Genomic DNA, 18,381 nt, shown 5'->3' with positions numbered 1-18,381 from the left:
TCACGTAAACTACAGCCATACACGGTGGTAAGGGCTCTTTCCTCTCTGCAGTCTATTAGCCAGTTAGGTCAGACATGGGGAGCTATGGCCTGAAAAAGAGGAGGCGGTAAAGCTGAGTGTGTCTGGTGTAGAATAATGTCACTTTCTTCTAATACATAATTCAAAGTAAGTATTTATTTGACCACGTTCCCTCTATTCCTTCAAAAGAGAACTGGCTGTAGAGCTTCACAGTGTGGATCTTTGGCCCACACTCTATCATTTCTCTGTGCCCTCAGAAGAACACTTTGTAAAACACTATTTATTCATTTGGCTGCATCAGGTCTTGGCTGTGGGACACGCACGGCAGCTCTTCATTGTGTCATCACGCTTCTCTCTAGTTAACGGCTTGCAGGAGTCGCGGCGGGGGCTCAGGAGTCGCGGCATGGGCTCAGGAGTTGTGGTGCGTGCTCTCTAGTTGTAGTGCGGGCTCAAGAGTTGCGGTGCTGGCTCGGTAGTAGTGGCACGGGCTCAGGAGTTGCGGTGCGGGCTCAGGAGTTGTGGTGCGGGCTCGGTAGTAGTGGAGCATGGCTCTAGTTGTGGTGTGGGCTCAGGAGTTGCGGTGGGGGCTCAGGAGTTGTGGTGTGGGCTCAGGAGTTGCGGTGCGGGCTCAGGAGTTGTGGCGTGGGCTCAGGAGTAGTGGCACGGGCTCAGGAGTTGCGGTGTGGGCTCGGTAGTAGTGGAGCATGGCTCTAGTTGTGGTGCGGGCTCTCTAGTTGTGGTGTGGGCTCTCTAGTTGTGGTGCGGGCTCTCTAGTTGTGGTGCGGGCTCTGTAGTCGCCTTGCGGGCTCAGTAGTTGCGTTGCGGGCTCAGGAGTTGAGTTGTGGACTCAGTGGTAGTGGCATATGGGCTTAGTTGCCCTGTGGCACATGGGATCTTAGTTCCCCAATCAGAGATCCAATCTGCATCCCCTGTGTTGGAAGGCAGATTCTTAACCCGTGGACTACTAGGGAAGTCCCAATAATAGTTTTTAAAAAAGGTGCAAGGGCTAAGATATATGGTGGTTGTCTCTTATACCAGGAAGAATTAACAGTATGAACAATGTTACTTCCTGGTTTATAAAGCAATCTATTACACTGATTTACTTTTTATTTTTCCCTTTTAATCTCTAAAATTTTAAAGTTAATTTGATATTTAGCTGACAGCTCTATAGGTTGAATGTCTTCATTTAGCATCAGAACAGTTATGGGAGCAAGCTTGCTGACATTATTTCAGGTCACTCAACCTACTCTGTCTCTGCAAACCAGCCAAACCCCCTGGATGTAAGTGGTTTGAGACAGAAACGAAACTGTGGATATGGAAAAGAATATAGTATTTCCCTTTCAGGTTGAAAAAGATTAAAACAATGCAGCATTGATAAGCATGTGGGAAATTAAGAAAATTGTTGGGAATGTGAATTACTATAACCATTCTAGAGGGCAATTTGGTTAAATTTATTAAAACTGTGTAAATCCACTTTTGGGAATACATTCCAAAACCAATGTTCACTACCATCTCTCACCATCTCCTAGCATTTGCACTTAGGCACAGTCTCTGTGAAAGCCAGCCTCTCAATCTGTTGAACTAGCTCCCCTCTCCTTTTATGTGCTTCAGAACAAAGCACAGCAATTCCCCCTTTCTCTCCTACGCAGTCTTTCTCTGTTGAAACAAAACCTTCTCTTGGCCCCACTCCCCTTTGTAACGAAACTCCTTAAAAGAATTGTTATCTTCTTAAAAGAACTGTGTCTTCAGTTTTCCTGATTCTCTTTTACACCTACTCCGCTAAAAGTGCTCTTTTCAAGGTTCCTAATAACCTTCTTTTCCCTAAATGTAACAGTCAACTCTTAGTCCTCACCTTCTTCGATTCACTGGCAGCTTTTGACACAGCTGACTAGACACACTCTCTCTTGATTATTCTCTTACTTCAGTGTTTGCTCATTCTCTCCTTTGCTGGTTCCTCCTCTTCTCCCTTCCCTCCTAACACAGAATACTCTAAAACTTAAACCTAAATCTTTTATATTTAAATCCACACCCCATACCCTGGCGGCCCTCTCTTGTTTTGTAGCTTTAAATATCACCTAAAGAGTTAATGACCCATATTTGTTTTTCTAGACCAGACCTTTTCTGATCCTCAGACTTGTATATCCGACTCTGTATTCAACACTTCCACCTGAATGTCTACAATCAACACTTCAAGCTCAATGAAGTCAAAAGGGAACTTCTGATTTCCCCCTCATACGCAGTTTCAGCCTTTACCCTCTCAGTTAATGGTAACTTCATTTTTCCAGTTGTTTATGACAAAATCCCTGATACATATATCCTATCCATCAAGAAACTGGGTTTTACTTTCAGATGTATGCAGAAGCCAACCACTTTTCACTACCCCCACTGCCATCACTGTGGTCAAAGCTGACATAAAATCATGTCAGCCCTCTGCTCAAACCATTCTAAAGTCCTCTTTTCCTTGGATTTAAAGTCCTGATAATGTATACAGGATATGACATTACATGACGTTGCTTTTGTTATTACTGTCTCTTGTTCACTCTGCTCCAGCTACCGATATTCCTACGGTTATTCCGACATGCCAGATACACTTCTGCCTCAGGACCCTAAAACTTGGTGTTCCTTCAGCCTAGGACACTCTTCCTTGAGATATCTGCATAATTAACCCCTCCACTGACTGCAAGTCTTGGCTCAAATGTCATTTTTTCAAATGATGCCTATTTTGATCACTGTACTTCATACTGCAACATGTTTCCCAATCCCTGGCACTTCTAACACTTTCTTTGCTTTCTTCTTCTTCTTTTTTTTTTTTTTTTCCATAGCACTTACTACTTTCTGACATACTAAATACCTTTTTTTTAAGTTTTACTCACTGATATATCCAGAGTCTGGAACCATATCTGCTACTCTCAATATATATACTTACTGAATAAGTCATGCTCACGAAGCTGAAGGTACACAGTTGCTTGCTGAAACAGTGCATGACAGTGAAAGATTGCATGTTTATAAGAATTACATTTACCAAAAGGTGAGTAGTTACATAAATTATAGTATGACCATAAAATGGAATACTCTGCAGCTATTTTAAAAGATAAGGCAGAAAAAATAATGAAAAACCAAAGGAAAAAAGAGATATGGTAGATTTATATACAAGTTAGTATGAAGTAATGGCCATGATATAGGTAAAAAATAGCAAATTACAGATTAGCAAGCATACTATAATAGCACTTCTGGAATAATACATGTTTGTGCACACATAAAAAATATCAAAGAATGCACACTCAACTGTTAAAAGATTTTGAGTGATGAGATAATCAGGAATTTTCACTTTCTACTTCATACAGCAATTCTGAGATCCTTCAGTTTAGTAACAGACTATTTTAATATTTTATATTTATATGCTTTTATAAAAGCTATCACCTGCTTGAAATGCTCTCCTCAAACTTCTGTGCCCTACTCTTATTTCCTTGTCTGGCCCCTCAGTTTGAGTTAGAAACTTTTGGGCTCCCATAGCACTCAGTATGCTTCTTAAGCATGAAAGTGAGCATAGTACGTTATAATCCTTTATGGACTTGACTGAATCCACTGTTGGACTCAACTAAGAGAAGAATCAGTAAGATTCTTTTTTGGGTATTTCTCTTCCTCTCTAATTCTCACAGTATCAAACATACAGTAAACGCTTGATAAACAGTAGCAGCATGGCTGAAAGATCTATTGAACTCCAAGCACTTGTTTGGAGAGCACCCTTACTTATTTAACAACTTGCTTATCATTTTTTGCTTGTGTGCTGCTGCTGCTGCTGCTAAGTCGCTTCAGTCGTGTCCGACTCTGTGCCACCCCAGAGACGGCAGCCCACCAGGCTCCACCGTCCCTGGGATTCTCCAGGCAAGAACACTGGAGTGGGTTGCCATTTCCTTCTCCAATGCAGGAAAGTGAAAAGTGAAAGTGAAGTTGCTCAGTCATGTTCGACTCCTAGCGACTCCATGGACTGCAGCCTACCAGGCTCCTCCACCCATGGGATTTGCCAGGCAAGAGTACTGGAGTGGGGTGCCATTGCCTTCTCCTTGCTTGTGTGCAGAAGTGGCCAAGTCCAACACACGTGGGTTCACTGTGAAATGTACTCCTCAATGCCTGGAACCCTCACGGTACTGATCATTCCATCTCCTTCATAAAACTTTGGTGAGCTTATTACTCTATTACTCTGTTGTTCTATGTCCTTGACCATGATTCCGAGAGAATATAAGGTTATATCCATGGTTCCTGAATGATCTGTTTTTCAGAACTGTTATCTCCTGGTAACATTTTATCAAGCCTCTAATTATTTCAAGGCCAATACCTCCTTCAGCTAAATTTTTATAATCATTTAAACATAAATATAAGTCATAATCCTTCTAGTAGTACATACCGGTAATTTTCAAGCTCTTTTTATCAAAAAGTGTCTTTAAGCAGGTGACCCCTATTGCAAATAAATCTAGCGTAACAATAAATAGCTGCAGTCCTGGTTGAAGTGGCAGTAGAGTCCTCTCCTCCTCCACCTCTGCAGGGTCTCTGTGGTATTATCACGGATCTCTAGGGCTCCGAAGAACCCAGCTGGAAAACCACCGGTCTGTTTTCTAGGTCACAGCAAATAACAGTGGCTTGTATATCACTTTACAAATTCAATTTAAGCATAGTATTAAGCCATACCTTAAATGTACCTGCAACATATATTGCTCAAAGAACCCTGATGTAAATTCTTATGTATAGCGAACAATTATAGCTGTTCTATCCATTTTTTAAGTTTAGATTTTTTACACCTTGAGGTTTCTTAAATTAGGCATCTAAGGAAGAAATAAAAGCAGTTCCATTCTTGCCAGTCTTATAAAGACAATCACTATTTTTCCCTTCTGTGCACTCTTCAACCAATAGATGTCACTAAAGATACCATTACCCAGAGGCAAAGGGAAGAAAAGATCAGACAAATGGAAATTGAGCATAAAAAACATCCAGTTCTTAAAACTGAGGAGTAGGCTTCCAAAGTAATAACATTTATTACACTGCATGCAACATTTTAACCAAAAATTTAAGAAAGAAATTTCTTTTATTAAGTTGCTCGGGCTGAATGGATCATAGCACTAAATTTTGAAATACATGTTCTTGAAGCAATTTAAAACTCATTAGAAATAATAGGCTTGGGCTAGTAGAAAATGTGGTAAAATCTAATCCTCATCCAAATGTTACCTGGGCTGCACAAACAGGAAATTGTTTTGTGCTACTGTGGCTAACCTCACTGCTGACCCTGAGCTGTAACGGCAAGAGCAGCTGAGAGCTGAAGCAAAATTAAAAACTTACATCAAAGTATATCATGACAGAATGTAGATAAATAAAACAGCATATCGAAAGTATTATTTTTCTGCCAGTCTCACTGAGCAGCGAGGTAGAGGTATTCTACAAAATATGTACCAAATCAGGCGCGTTTGGAAATGAGTCCTTCCCCCACTGCACTGCCTCAATCAACAGCACAAACACTGCCCACGCAGGCGAGCAGAGAAGAAGCCCAGTGAGGATGGAACAGAGGGGATCCCAGTGTTCTGGCCTCTTTCCCACATAGGTTTTCCCCTCCCTCACCTTGGCTTACCCAGAAAATAAGTAATGCTGGCTCTACTGTACCCTTCTAGCCATTTTATTTCCCCTCACCTTCCAGACTCCTGGATGGCAGCCATAGGATCTCTCTTCAATGAGCATATCAGAATCTCCAGAGGTAAAAGCGTGAGTAATAAAACATTACACAAGATAAAGACAGACAAAATCAGCTTGGCTGATCGGGGTCAGCATGTGGGATTAGTGAAAGCTGAAAAAGATTTTTCTGCTACTCTGTGTAATAAAGTGCCTGGGTCAAAGTCACTGGTAACAAAGTTGAAGGTCATTTTTCTATTGAGCCTTCTCTTACTTTAAGTTTTAGGATAAAAATCACCATACTTTAAAGAACAGTGCTTCATCAAAAATACCCTAGGTACAATCTTCATGTGGCAACTCCCAAGTGGCAGAAAGAAATATGGAAAGACTACTGTCTGAAGTTACACAGACTTTGAATGAAATTCCCATCTGACTATTTGCTAACTATGTATTATTTGGCAAATCTTTAACTTCTATGAGCTTCAATTTCCTCATAACGGTAAACACAGTAGTTAACTTATCTAAGGCCTTTCCGTGCACTATGTAACTGAATCCTCATAAGCACCTTCTAGACTTCCCTGGTGGAGCAGACAGTGAAGAATCCACCTGCAACGCAGGAGACCAGCATTTGATCCCTGGAACGGGAAGATCTCCTGGAGAAGGGAATGGGCAACCCAGTCCAGTATTCTTGCCTGGAGAATTCAGTGCACCGAGGAGCCTAGCAAGCCACAGTCCACAGGGTCACAAAGAGTCGAACATGACTGACTAGCACAGCAATCCTAACTAGACAGAGAGGACAGCAGGTATTCATTATTTCTAATTTTATATATGAGAACACTAGGACAAGGAGTGTCTTAGCTGTAGTGTCTTAGCTGAAGGTCATGGAATTGATATGTGTTGGTACTAGAACTGGTACTCAGATCTTTTAATCTCCCCAAACTGTGTTTTTCCTAAGATATCATGCTTTTGGAAAAAGGTCCAGGCACACATCTTTGTATGATAAGACACTAAAAGGAATTAGATATACCCTGAAAACACAACAGAAGCTTTACAAAATTCTGTAGAATCTGTTTCTAGGTATTCAAACAGAAGTATGAGAATCACAGGCAACTTCTGAGGCCAAACATAGAGTTGGCTGTTGATTTGGGAAAGGAAGAACAGACAGGCAAAAAAGAAGAGGACAAAGAAAAGGAGGATCCCGGGAAACATCTCTCAGGGAGAAGAATCCTGCAAGGAGTCTAGCCTGCAATCAGTATTCAGTCAGTGTGTGGAACACCAACTGAAGATTCTTATCTATTGTGCCATTCCCTGGCTACATAAAGTCTCAGAGAGCTGAGAATTCCATTGATGAAGCTGTCAGAGTTGGCAAGCAGAAAAAAAAATTACCAATTTTTTTTTTACTATAATTGAATAGGACAATCATTTCTGTAGAACACTGATTCTAAGGGTATGGTGCCCTCAAATTCCCGATAATAAGACATTTACTACTCTTTACCAGGATGAGATGGCTGGAGGGCATCACTGACTGGATGGACGTGAGTCTGAGTGAACTCCAGGAGTTGGTGATGGACAGGGAGGCCTGGCATGCTGCAATTCATGGGGTCGCAAACAGTCGGACACGACTGAGCGACTGGACTGAACCAGGATATCTCCCCCAGATTCAGTGTCAGTGACACATTGGTTTAAGCATGCTTTGACCCAATACACTAAACTCCCTAATTTAAATTTTAGCAGTTTTCAATATGCTGTAACTTTTCAATATCCTATTTCAATATTGTATCTATAGTGCATTCCCTTTGCTCCTGACACAAAAGTTTTAGCTAAAAGAAAATTCATCAGGTTTGTCAGGCAAGATCTGTAGTCAAAGGCATATTATTTATTTTTCCTGATGTCAGTATGATAGCTACCCAGCTTTCTGCACCCCTGTTATCTACTTCGCAAATTCATACAGATATGAAGTTTCAAAAGAACAAAATAACTAACATCTTTCTTTCCTCCAAAGAGATAAAAGTTATATTGCAGAGACAAATATGGAAAAGGATACTCACCATAAGTGCAAATCATTTTACTAGCTTCTCTGAAGAGAAGAATTCCATTAGGAGATGATACATCAAAATTCAAACGCTGGGATCTGAGAAATACAGCAAAAATTTAGACTGTATGTACAGATAAAGAAACAAAATATAGGATTAAAATACCCAGAATTCTCATTTATTACAAGTAGCAACAGTACAATTATCCTTTTTAAAAAGTATCATTCTATTTAACAAGTGGTGACAAAATGTATGTGCTAATTTTTTACTAAAGATACTAGGACAATACAATTATTTTCATTTATTTGCTCATTCAAATAATTCATCTTTTATCTGTCAAAACGATATCCTGACGTCCTACATTACAGACCTCTTAGCCCCCTTTCCTTTCATGCAAACGTCTGATAGATAATAATAAAAAACCAAGCATGTCAGTTTATATAGATACTTGTATAGAAATTTACACTTGAGATCTCCTGTAGTACCTAATATACATCTTTAAAACAAATGAGAATATAACAGGAAATCTAAGTACCTTTAATACTGCTCATATGCATAATGGATCATCTGATACTTCAAGCATATTTCAAACACATTAAATTACATACGAGGCTACAGTTTCCACTGCACATAGCTCAAGTAAAGAGAAACAAATCCCAGAAGTTCTAAACGAGAACAATTTTATTTCCCTAGTTTCTGATAGGTGGGGGGACAGTCTGAAAAGGGCAAAGGACTGACATGCCATCCTGGCATAATATCTGCTTTTTAAACATCACTTTGACTTTAGTTGGCTCTAATCTGCCTTGCTGCTCTCTGCTTTCAACAAATAACCATATATTTCTAAAAGGATCAGTAAAAATATGAACACATTATAGCAAAGAAACACCAGGAAGCAAAGATACTTTGCTAAGGAATAGAATACATTGCTAGTTCTCTCTGTGTTTTCAAAATGCTTTAGAATTAAGTGCAGTTATAACTTATTAGAAGTGCTATTAGAAACACTTGATGGCTGACATACAATTCCAATTAAAGAAATGTATGTACACAATTCACATTAGGTTTCAGAGAAATATAAACAAGATAACATCTGATATTATAGATTTTTGCCAAGTAGTTCTGAGAACAATTGTGCTAGATATGAATTATCCATCTATGGCAGATATAAAATATACAATGTAATTATTTTTTTCCTTTAGTATTAATGTTTTATCAGTAATTTACTATTAATTATCTTGCTGAAAAATAGTAATTTAATAAAAACTAAATTTCTAATATAAAATATATAGCTACCCTTCCTTTAGTCTTTAAGGCACCTAGAGAACAGTTTTTAAAAAAACCTAACAGCTTTCAAAAGAATAATACTCACATTTATTTATTTGCCAGGTCTTTTTCCACCTCTGGTTGTAAAATTTTTAAATTATTGCTGTGAAACACTCAGCACCAGAGATTAAATTAGAGATGCAATCCATACTCCTTCCCTGTCTGGATATCTCCCTTCCGACACGCAGTTTACAAAGAGGAACTGATGAAACAGGATTGCTACGTGACAGGTAGTCTGGTGCTAAGCCATATTCATAACGACACATTTTAAAGTGCTAAAACCAATTAGCTGATTGCCGTGTTTCTCTTTTAGCTACACCTTTGTTGATATTTATATGCAGAGAACCCGAATCTCTGCTTCTCTGTGCAAATCACAAGGTTAACCAGGCAATTTCTGAGAAGTGTTGTAGTTGCTATTTAAATAAAAACTGTGAGTGTATAAATCAACCACATATATGCATTTTGGCACAAGAAGGATACCTTAAAAGTCAAAGCAGGGACAATCCCCAGGGCTTTTTGAGACAAACTGTATGTCCATGAAATGCCCTTGGTGCCTCATCCACAAAATAAAGCATCTCAACTCAGAGACCTCTCAGCTCCTTTTCTCCTCTACAGAAAGCAGTGAAACAGTTAAAATCACCTTTCCTGCATTTCATGCTTTTGAATCTTTTAAATAATGATGGCTGTGGTCTTCCAACTTTTCCCCCAGTTGCCAGAGTCCCCATATACACCTAATTCTTTCTCCCCAAAGCTTTCAACCTTGTATCTCTAATTCTATTGACCTCGCCGATCATCTTTGGTTCCTGGGTTCTTGCTAAGCCTTAAATATACACACACTAAGCAGGAAAGTCTGGTCTCCGAAGCACGCTACCAAATAGTGATTACTTTTCCACTTGCCTATCACACCTCGTACCTGTTTTGCATCAGTTCTGCCATAAGTTTTAAGATGGGAGTTGTACATGCTGGCTCTCCATACCACTGCTCAATAGCCCTCTGAAGAATAGGAAGATATGTTGGGTACCTGTTATGAAGCTTGTTAAAGAATCTAAGGGTCAAAAGAAGTATTGGTCCTGAAAACTGGTGCCACTGAAAAAGAAAAAAAATAAGGAATCCACACTTCTTCTATGTGTAGCATACTTATGAAGTACCATGTAAGCAACATATGATATTTACAGCAGTATACTTAATATTTGTAGGAAAGGAAAATAAATTTAGTTCATGAAGGTAAAACATCTGAATTGCTATTATCCGAGTTTCTTGCACTTCAAATCACTGAAGAAAAAAATTAGTGTTTATTATATAACTTTTATCAATAAAATACATAAAATTAGAAAGTGAAAGTGTTAGTAGCTCATTCATTCGTTAGTAGCTCATACGACTTTTTGTGACCCCAAGGACTGTAGTCGGCCAGGCTCCTCTGTCCATGGAATTCTCCAGGCAACAATACTGGAGTGGGTTGTCATTCCCTGCTCCAGGGATCTTCCCAACCCAGGGATGGAACCTGGGTCTCCCACATTGCAGGCAGATTCTTTACCACTGTGCCAGAAGGTAAACCCCATGTATTTATCTCTCGGCTTAGAAATTATCTACATACATTCTTTTCCTTTAAAAAAAATTGTTTACTATTTAGTAAACCCCATGTATTTATCTCTTGGCTTAGAAATTATCTACATACATTCTTTTCCTTTAAAAAAAATTGTTAACTTAATCAGCTGTTTAGTTTCACTGTAGCTCCAAGGAACATTCAGGATAATAGCTTGAAGAAAAGCTTTCAGTTCAGTTCAGTCATTCAATCATGTCCAACTCTTTGTGATCCCATGGACTATAGCACGCCAGGCCTCCCTGTCCATCACCAACTCCTGGAGCCTACTCAAACTCATGTCCATTGAGTTGGTGATGCCATCCAACCATCTCATCCTCTGTCAGCCACTTCTCCTCCCGCCTTCAATTTTTCCCAGCATCAGGTTCTTTTCAAATGAGTCATTTCTTTGCATCAGGCGGCCAAAGTATTGGAGTTTCAGCTTCAGCATCAGTCCTTCCAATGAATACTCAGGACTGATTTCCTTTCGGATAGACTGGTTGGATCTCCTTGCAGTCCAAGCGACTCTCAAGAGTCTTCTCCAACACCAGAGTTCAAAAGCATCAATTCTTGGGTGCTCAGCTTTCTTTATAGTCCAACTCTCATATCCATACATAACTATTGGCAAAACCATAGCTTTGACTAGACGTACCTTTGTTGGTAAAGTAATGTCTCTGCTTTTTAATATACTGTCTAGGTTAGTCATAATTTTTCTTTCAAGGAGCAAGCGTCTTTTAATTTCATGGCTGCAGTCACCATCTGCAGTGATTTTGAAGATTAAAAAATAAAGTCTGTCACTGTTTTCATTGTTTTTCCATCTATTTGCCATGAAGTAATGGGACCAGATGCAGCGATATTAAGTTTTCTGAATGTTGAGTTTTAAGTGAACTTTTTCACTCTCCTCTTTCACTTTCATCAAGAGGCTCTTTAGTTCTTCGTTTTCTGCCGTAAGGGTGGTATCATCTGCGTATCTGAGGTTATTGCTATTTCTCCTGGCAATCTTGATTCCAGCTTGTGCTTCATCCAGCCCACCATTTTCTCATGATGTACTCTCCATATAAGTTAAATAAGCAGGGTGACAATATACAGCCTTGATGTACTCCTTTCCCTATTTGAAACCAGTCTGTTGTTCCATGTCCAGTTCTAACTGTTGCTTCTTGACCTTCATACAGATTTCTCAGGAGGCAGGTCAGGTGGTCTGGTATTCCCATCTCTTTAGGAATTTTCCAAAGTTTGTTGTTGGCATAGTCAATAAAGCAGAAGTAGATGTTTTCCCGGAGCTCTCTTGCTTTTTCGATGATCCAGTGGATGTTGGCAATTTGATCTCTGGTTCCTCTGCCTTTTCTAAATTCAGCTTGAACATCTGGAAGTTCTTGGTTCACGTACTGTTGGAAGAAAAGCTTTGGGTAGCTTTAATCTACTCAAGGTCAGTTTGCTAAAAGCAGGCCCATGTATACTAAAGGAGAAATTGTCAAACATCCTCATCAATAGTGAGTGCATGCCTTGCATGCCTCTGATAAGTTCATGGCTGAGACCACCAGATCCTGGAAAACTCTGACTCAGCTCCACTGGTCCTTTACCTACAACTGGCCTCCTCTTTACCAAATGCACACAGGATATAAAATTAAGCCCTAAAACTTCAGCAGAAAATACCCTTCCTATGCTACTACCTTCATTTCTTTTTTCTTTTCCTACTTGATAGCATGTTGAAGAGCAGAGACATTACTTTGCCAACAAAGGTCCATCTAGTCAAGGCTATGGTTTTTCCAGTGGTCATATACAGATGTGAGAGCTGGACTGTAAAGAGAGCTGAACGCCAAAGAATTGATGCTTTTGAACTGTGGTGTTGGAGAAGACTCTTGAGAGTCCCTTGGACTGCAAGGAGATCCAACCAGTCCATTCTGAAGGAGATCAACCCTGGGATTTCTTTGGAAGGACTGATGCTAAAGCTGAAACTCCAGTACTTTGGCCACCTCATGCGAAGAGTTGACTCACTGGAAAAGACTCTGATGCTGGGAGGGATTGGGGGCAGGAGGAGAAGGGGATGACAGAGGATGAGATGGCTGGATGGGATCACAGACTCAATGGACGTGAGTCTGAGTGAACTCCGGGAGTTGGTGATGGACAGGGAGGCCTGGCGTGCTGCGATTCATGGGGTCGCAGAGTCGGACACAACCGAGCGACTGAACTAACTGACTGACTTACTGACTCTGTCTCTTTCCGATGTTTTCTAATATACTTGTCTTTGTTTCAGATGAAAGTGCTGAACTGAATCACTTCATATTGTTCCTTTCCTGTGTGTTACGGGTAGTGACCTCCATGGTGAGGAAGATCATGATTTTCTTCCCTGCTCTTGGAATAAATTTCAAGTTACTTGGCATGGCAAACAAGGTCCTTATCTGGTCCCTGCCTACCTGTGGTCTCATCTCTTAGTGCTCCTGCCCTTATCTATGGTTCAGCCATTCTTAATTCTCAGCAAATCCACTGATGCAGACTCTCCCTTGCCTCCATTCCTCTATAGGCTGTTTTTTTCTGCCTAATACATTCCAAACTGTATTTCAGTATCTAGCTCAAGTTTTACTTCCCCTGGAATGGTGAAATTTTCTTTTTCTTTTTGTCAAAGGGCATCAGTCTCTTCCTCATCTAAGTTCACTTGACCACTTTGACCACCACTCTTATAACAAACTGTATTATGGTTGACTGCTTGTATTACCCATCTGTTCCATTAGACAGTGAGTTTCTAAAGAGCAAAGACCTGTGTCTGCCCAGTATGTTCCTGCTGATTCCTATCTGTCCCTCATATTTCATCAGAGATGCCAATTATTCCAAGAAGCCTCCATGACACCACCCCTAATCCCTCCCACCTAAGAGTGTCTCCTGTGCATGGTGCTGGTGCCCTAGTGCCCTTTGTGCCAGTACTATCACAGCGCCTCATCTCTCCTACCATATGCTTTCTGAGAGCAGTGCATAGGCAGTTACTGCATGCATGGACCTGGCACAAAATCGATTTCAAAAAATATCTGTTGCAGTAAACGTGAGGTATAGCGTACTTGATAAGACCTACCTATTTGATTCTTTTAAGCTGTGCATTTCACTTTGAAGCTTCAGGAAATACTTCACAAAACATTCAATGAAAATAAGCCCTCAAATACCTTAAGAGTGTCATGCGCCCTAAAAATGCAAAAAGCAATACTTTTGACCCCCCTAGATATACCATATTAAGGCTGTATTTGAATATATAGAAACAATTTACTTACGTATTTATTGAAGGCCTAGTCTATAAATGTCTTATGACTGTTAGACTCTCTAGAGACATCAATGAACCAAACATTAAAACAATCCCTGCCCTCATGGAATTTATATTCTAATAAGATAGAAAATTAAACATATATATGACATATTAAAAAGTACTATAAAGAAAATAAGGCAGAGATAAGAGGTAAGAAGTGTGTGTGTGTGTGTGAGATTTCAGTTGGATGAAAATGAAAAATACAAAATCAATAAACTTGACTATTAACTGTATTTTGGCTACTGTCAGATAACTTAAAGTTTTATTTTTTCTATGGATTAGAAATCTGTTGCTTTTTTTTTTAACAGATGGTAAATGCTATGTGCTGTGTACTGTGCGAGGGGCCAGGGATCCAGAGATAAGTGATACATGGCTTTTGTTCCTGGGGATCCACGCTTCAGTGTGGGCGATACACACATGACAGGAACGCTCTGAGGACCGAGATTCTGAAGCAACGCTGGAGGAGTACAAATGAGAAAATACTCCGCCAAGAGAACTGAGCAAAAGCTCAGGGCTCATGAGTGGGAAGGACCTGGAGCCTCATCAGGAGACTGAAAAGACTCAAATCTCAGAACCTAAGAATATCATAAGCACCAGAAGTCCCTTTGCAAAGCATTCTTAAGACATTAGGGCCATCATATTTTTCAGAGCACACTGTATTCACTATGGGATCAGACCTGGGGATATGAGAGGATGTTCCCTTTTCTGTGTGGAATGAGAGTGGGGCCAATTCTAATATGCTTCTGACAGAGGTGACTGCCACAGAGAAAATGAGTGATTACTGGGAGGCGGAGTCGAGGTCTACCAAGCAGGGAGGTTAAAGGGCTTCAGAGCGAGGGTCCCAAACTCAGATTACAGGGTGAGAATCAGAACCCACTTGAGGAGATTAATTTTCCAGTGGCCTTGTGAGAACCACATATATATGGATAGGAGGAAGACAGTGGGGAGCCCTTTGGTAGAAGTGGCACTGATCTAATTGCTTTCACCCAGAAAGATCTGTTCAATGAATTCTGAAGGTCAACACCAGATAAACAAAAAAGATTAATGATTTGTTATTGCCTTATAAGATGTTAAACATGAAAAGCTGGAAAGCATGAGGTTTGCTTATTGACGACACCCATCCATCCATCATCCATCCAACCATTTGATAGTTACTTACTATGTGCTGGACCCCAAGAAAGTAAAAGTTAGTAAGAATGTAATTCTTTTTCTCTGAGATTTCACAGTAGAGAAAGCATTCTAGAATACTAGAAGGCAACAAAAGAGCTTTTGTTAAAACTTTTAGGAGGTAAGAGTGTGAGGATGTGGTTCCAGAACAGAAATAGGCTGCCAGTTCAGAGCCTTTTGTTAAAGTATTCCCTGAATGTGAACCATCTATATCTTTGTTCATGGAGGCAAGTGCTGCTGGGAAGCCTTCTGGCAGATGCCTATCTATCCTTCAACACCTAGCTCAACTTTTTCCTCCCTGGGGAACCTACTTCTTGCCCCAAACACCAACCTCTTCTTCTTCAAAGTTCATATGGTCCTTGGCATGTGTCTGTTACAATACATTGATGGTTTATTAGTTATTTATTACAGCCACTGGATTATGAGCTTCTAGTGAGCAATCAACTTTACTCACTCTTATAAAAAGCAAACATTTTATTAATTTCTCATGCTTAGCACAATGTACTAAAAAAAAAAAACTGCAGAATAGCATATTTTCAGGATTACTTTCTTCCCTATTTCAGTTTGTCCAACACACTGCTAACTATTTTCTTCTTGAAATACAATTCTGATTCTGTTAGTCAATCAAAACTATTAATTACTTTATACTATCAGTGGAGTAAGTTTTTCAGTTCCTTAGCCTGATAGTCAAGGGTCCCAGACAACCTGTGTCCAACCATAAAATAAGTGGTATCTTTGACTAAATATTTTTTCTACTACTCTCCTTCCTAAGTCTGTACTTAGACCAACAAAAACCCTCTTGCTTCACAATTCCAATAGTCCAATCCTACTTATTTGCTAAGATTCAGAGAAATGTCTTCACCTTTACAGAGCCCACTTTATTTATATTTTTTATGGCACTTACCATCTTCTATATTTTATTACAGTCATTTAGGTAGTTACCTAACTGACTACTAAACCATAAGCTCATTTTGGGGTAGGATCTAAGAAAAATCTACATCCCTCATGAATTTTAGCATAGTTAGAGAAATATGCTGGATAGGTGAGCAAATCGGATTCCTCTGTCTCATTCCGTATTAGGGAAAGGAACTCACAACAGTGGTGGAGTGTACTGACTTTGTGCCAGACACTGTACTAAGCCTATATACGCACATATATATATGCATACATATCTGTGTGTGTGTGTGTACATATATTAGTTCACTCACTTCTTATACCTGAGAGATAAATATCATTAGCCCTGTTTTATGGAGCAGGAAACTGTGATTCTGAGACATTAAGTAATTTACCCCAAACCCCACAGGTTGTTAAGTGGTAAAATCAGGCCTGGAACTGTTCTATTTCAAAGTTGTCCCCGCCCCGGCCCCCGCCCCCTTACAAATCTCAAGGTCTTGACTTATCTTTGTATAATACGTTTGTGCATATTAATCAACAGCACTGATTGCATGACTGAAAACAGTGGACTCACAGATCAGAATTATGACAACTTAAAGAATAAGTGTGAGGAAACAGCATCGTACACATTCCTTCTTTTAAATTTTTTTTTCAATTTCCTGCTGGATTTTTGATACTTAGGTCTATGTATGATCTGGGAAAAGCTTAAACAAGGCGACTAAGTTCACTGCAAGGTAAGATGCTTTTCACTGTTACACTCTCAGTATCAGGATAAAGAAGTAGCAATGATTCGTCTTCAGTTCTCTAGTAGTGGCACAATTTATCAACATGGTTGCTGTGTAGTTCCAGGCAATCTAGGCTTGGAAGGACAGAGTGATAAGCAATGTAGTTTGTGTACCAGTTAATGCAGTCAGTGTTTATAGAAATGCTTTTAAATTAAACAGCTAACCACTAAAATAGCATTTTATCAAATAATCACCATAAATAAAATGCATTTTGACTTTAAGATGACATGTGCTCTTATGGGATGTTTCTTCTGCATGCTAAGGACTATACAGAAAATTAAAGAACACACATTTTTTTTGTGGATAAAAGGCAAATAAACTTTCCCCAGCAGTAATGTGAGAACCATCACTGACGGTTTGACATATCAATATTTCAGGAAGAATAAATGACTTTCATATCTATGTTTTTTTTAAATCATATACTTACTCATTTTTATATTACTAGAATACTTTGGAAAGAATCTGTACTTTATCACCTGAAACTGCTTAAAGTATTTCAGAATATTTTAATAAAGCTCTTTGAATTATCAAATAATGTAACTTTTAAACAAATTTTACTATTATTATAAATATTTGCTCTTCATCCCTTGCCCAAAGGAAAACTATAAATCTTGCCTCAACTGAAAGAACACCATTTATCATATTCATTTTGTTGTCAATACAATTATGAAAAGCCTTTGGCCTTTTCCCAAGGAAGCTGATTTGCTACTGAAACTCAATTATTATAAGCAAGGCTGGTACCAAGCCACCTCGTGTGGCAATCTAACATAACTTCCTGCATAACTGACACTTCGCCCTCCGCCCCTGACCCTAATAACATCGATGTCTATGGGCAAAAGGAGGAGACAGTGGTTTCTAGTCCAAAACAAAACAGTAAGTCTCAAGGTTTTCCGGTTTGCTATTTTCTGCCATCTGCTGGACAAAAGTTTCATTTCTGATAGGTGCCCAAAAGAAGGAGCTAAGTGAGGAAATGAAAAGGGCTTAATTAAAAGTTAAATTATAGTATGTTCTATAAATTTTAGGCAGTACCAATTACGACAGATAGTTCTATTATTTGATGGTGAGGGGAACGTTCTTATCTTAACGCTTGGTTAAGATTGTTGATGAGGAAAATGTGAAGCATTACTCGCTGGACATCCTAGAACTGTACTTGGTTTCAAGATAACCATCAATTTCAAAGTGCCAAAATGAAGCTTTAGTAATTTTTAAAATGAACTAGAGGTTTTGCTTTGTGCGCTTCTGTTTGTGTTTAGAGAAATGACAGAGTCATGTGTGATTCGTTTGTTCTCCACAAAAGAGCTATTTGGCTCTCCCTGTGACTCTCCACGTGAGAGTCTACAGTCGGCACGTGTGCTCTGTGTGCTGGAGCAAAGACACGCACGGTTTCTCAACGGGCGGAAAGTCTTATCTCTAACCCTTCTGCGGACACGCAAATCTGATGAGGTAGGTTTTAATAGTGAGTAAAAATATAAGTCACTATTCAAAGTAATGTCCAACAATTTCTTAAACATGTGGAGATCTCCCTAAAATGTACCCCGATCCTGTTATGTTTTTGCCATAAATGTGCCATCAGTTGAAGACTATCTTTAACAAGCTTCTTTTGCAATTTATGAGGGAGGTTTGATAAAAAGGGTTTGAAAA

General features: G+C 39.4%; 1 protein-coding gene across 5 annotated transcripts in view; it reads right to left on the bottom strand.

The window, feature by feature from the left end:
• The window catches only part of RANBP17 (RAN binding protein 17), a 355,460-nt gene that overhangs the window by 56,894 nt on the left and 280,185 nt on the right, over positions 1-18,381 (bottom strand). For all 5 annotated transcript variants that reach the window (XM_069556017.1, XM_069556019.1, XM_069556020.1 and 2 more), the window contains 2 exons: positions 9,940-10,047; positions 7,722-7,804 (listed from right to left, as the gene is read on the bottom strand). In XM_069556017.1, coding sequence (XP_069412118.1) covers positions 7,722-7,804; positions 9,940-10,047 — 191 coding nt within the window. The remainder of the gene's footprint in view (positions 1-7,721; positions 7,805-9,939; positions 10,048-18,381) is intronic.

The sequence above is a fragment of the Ovis canadensis genome, chromosome 16 (genome assembly GCF_042477335.2).
Source record: "Ovis canadensis isolate MfBH-ARS-UI-01 breed Bighorn chromosome 16, ARS-UI_OviCan_v2, whole genome shotgun sequence".
Taxonomy (NCBI): Eukaryota; Metazoa; Chordata; class Mammalia; order Artiodactyla; family Bovidae; genus Ovis; species Ovis canadensis.
Note: the sequence above shows the minus strand (reverse complement) of the source record. Positions and strands in the feature narration are given on the sequence as shown.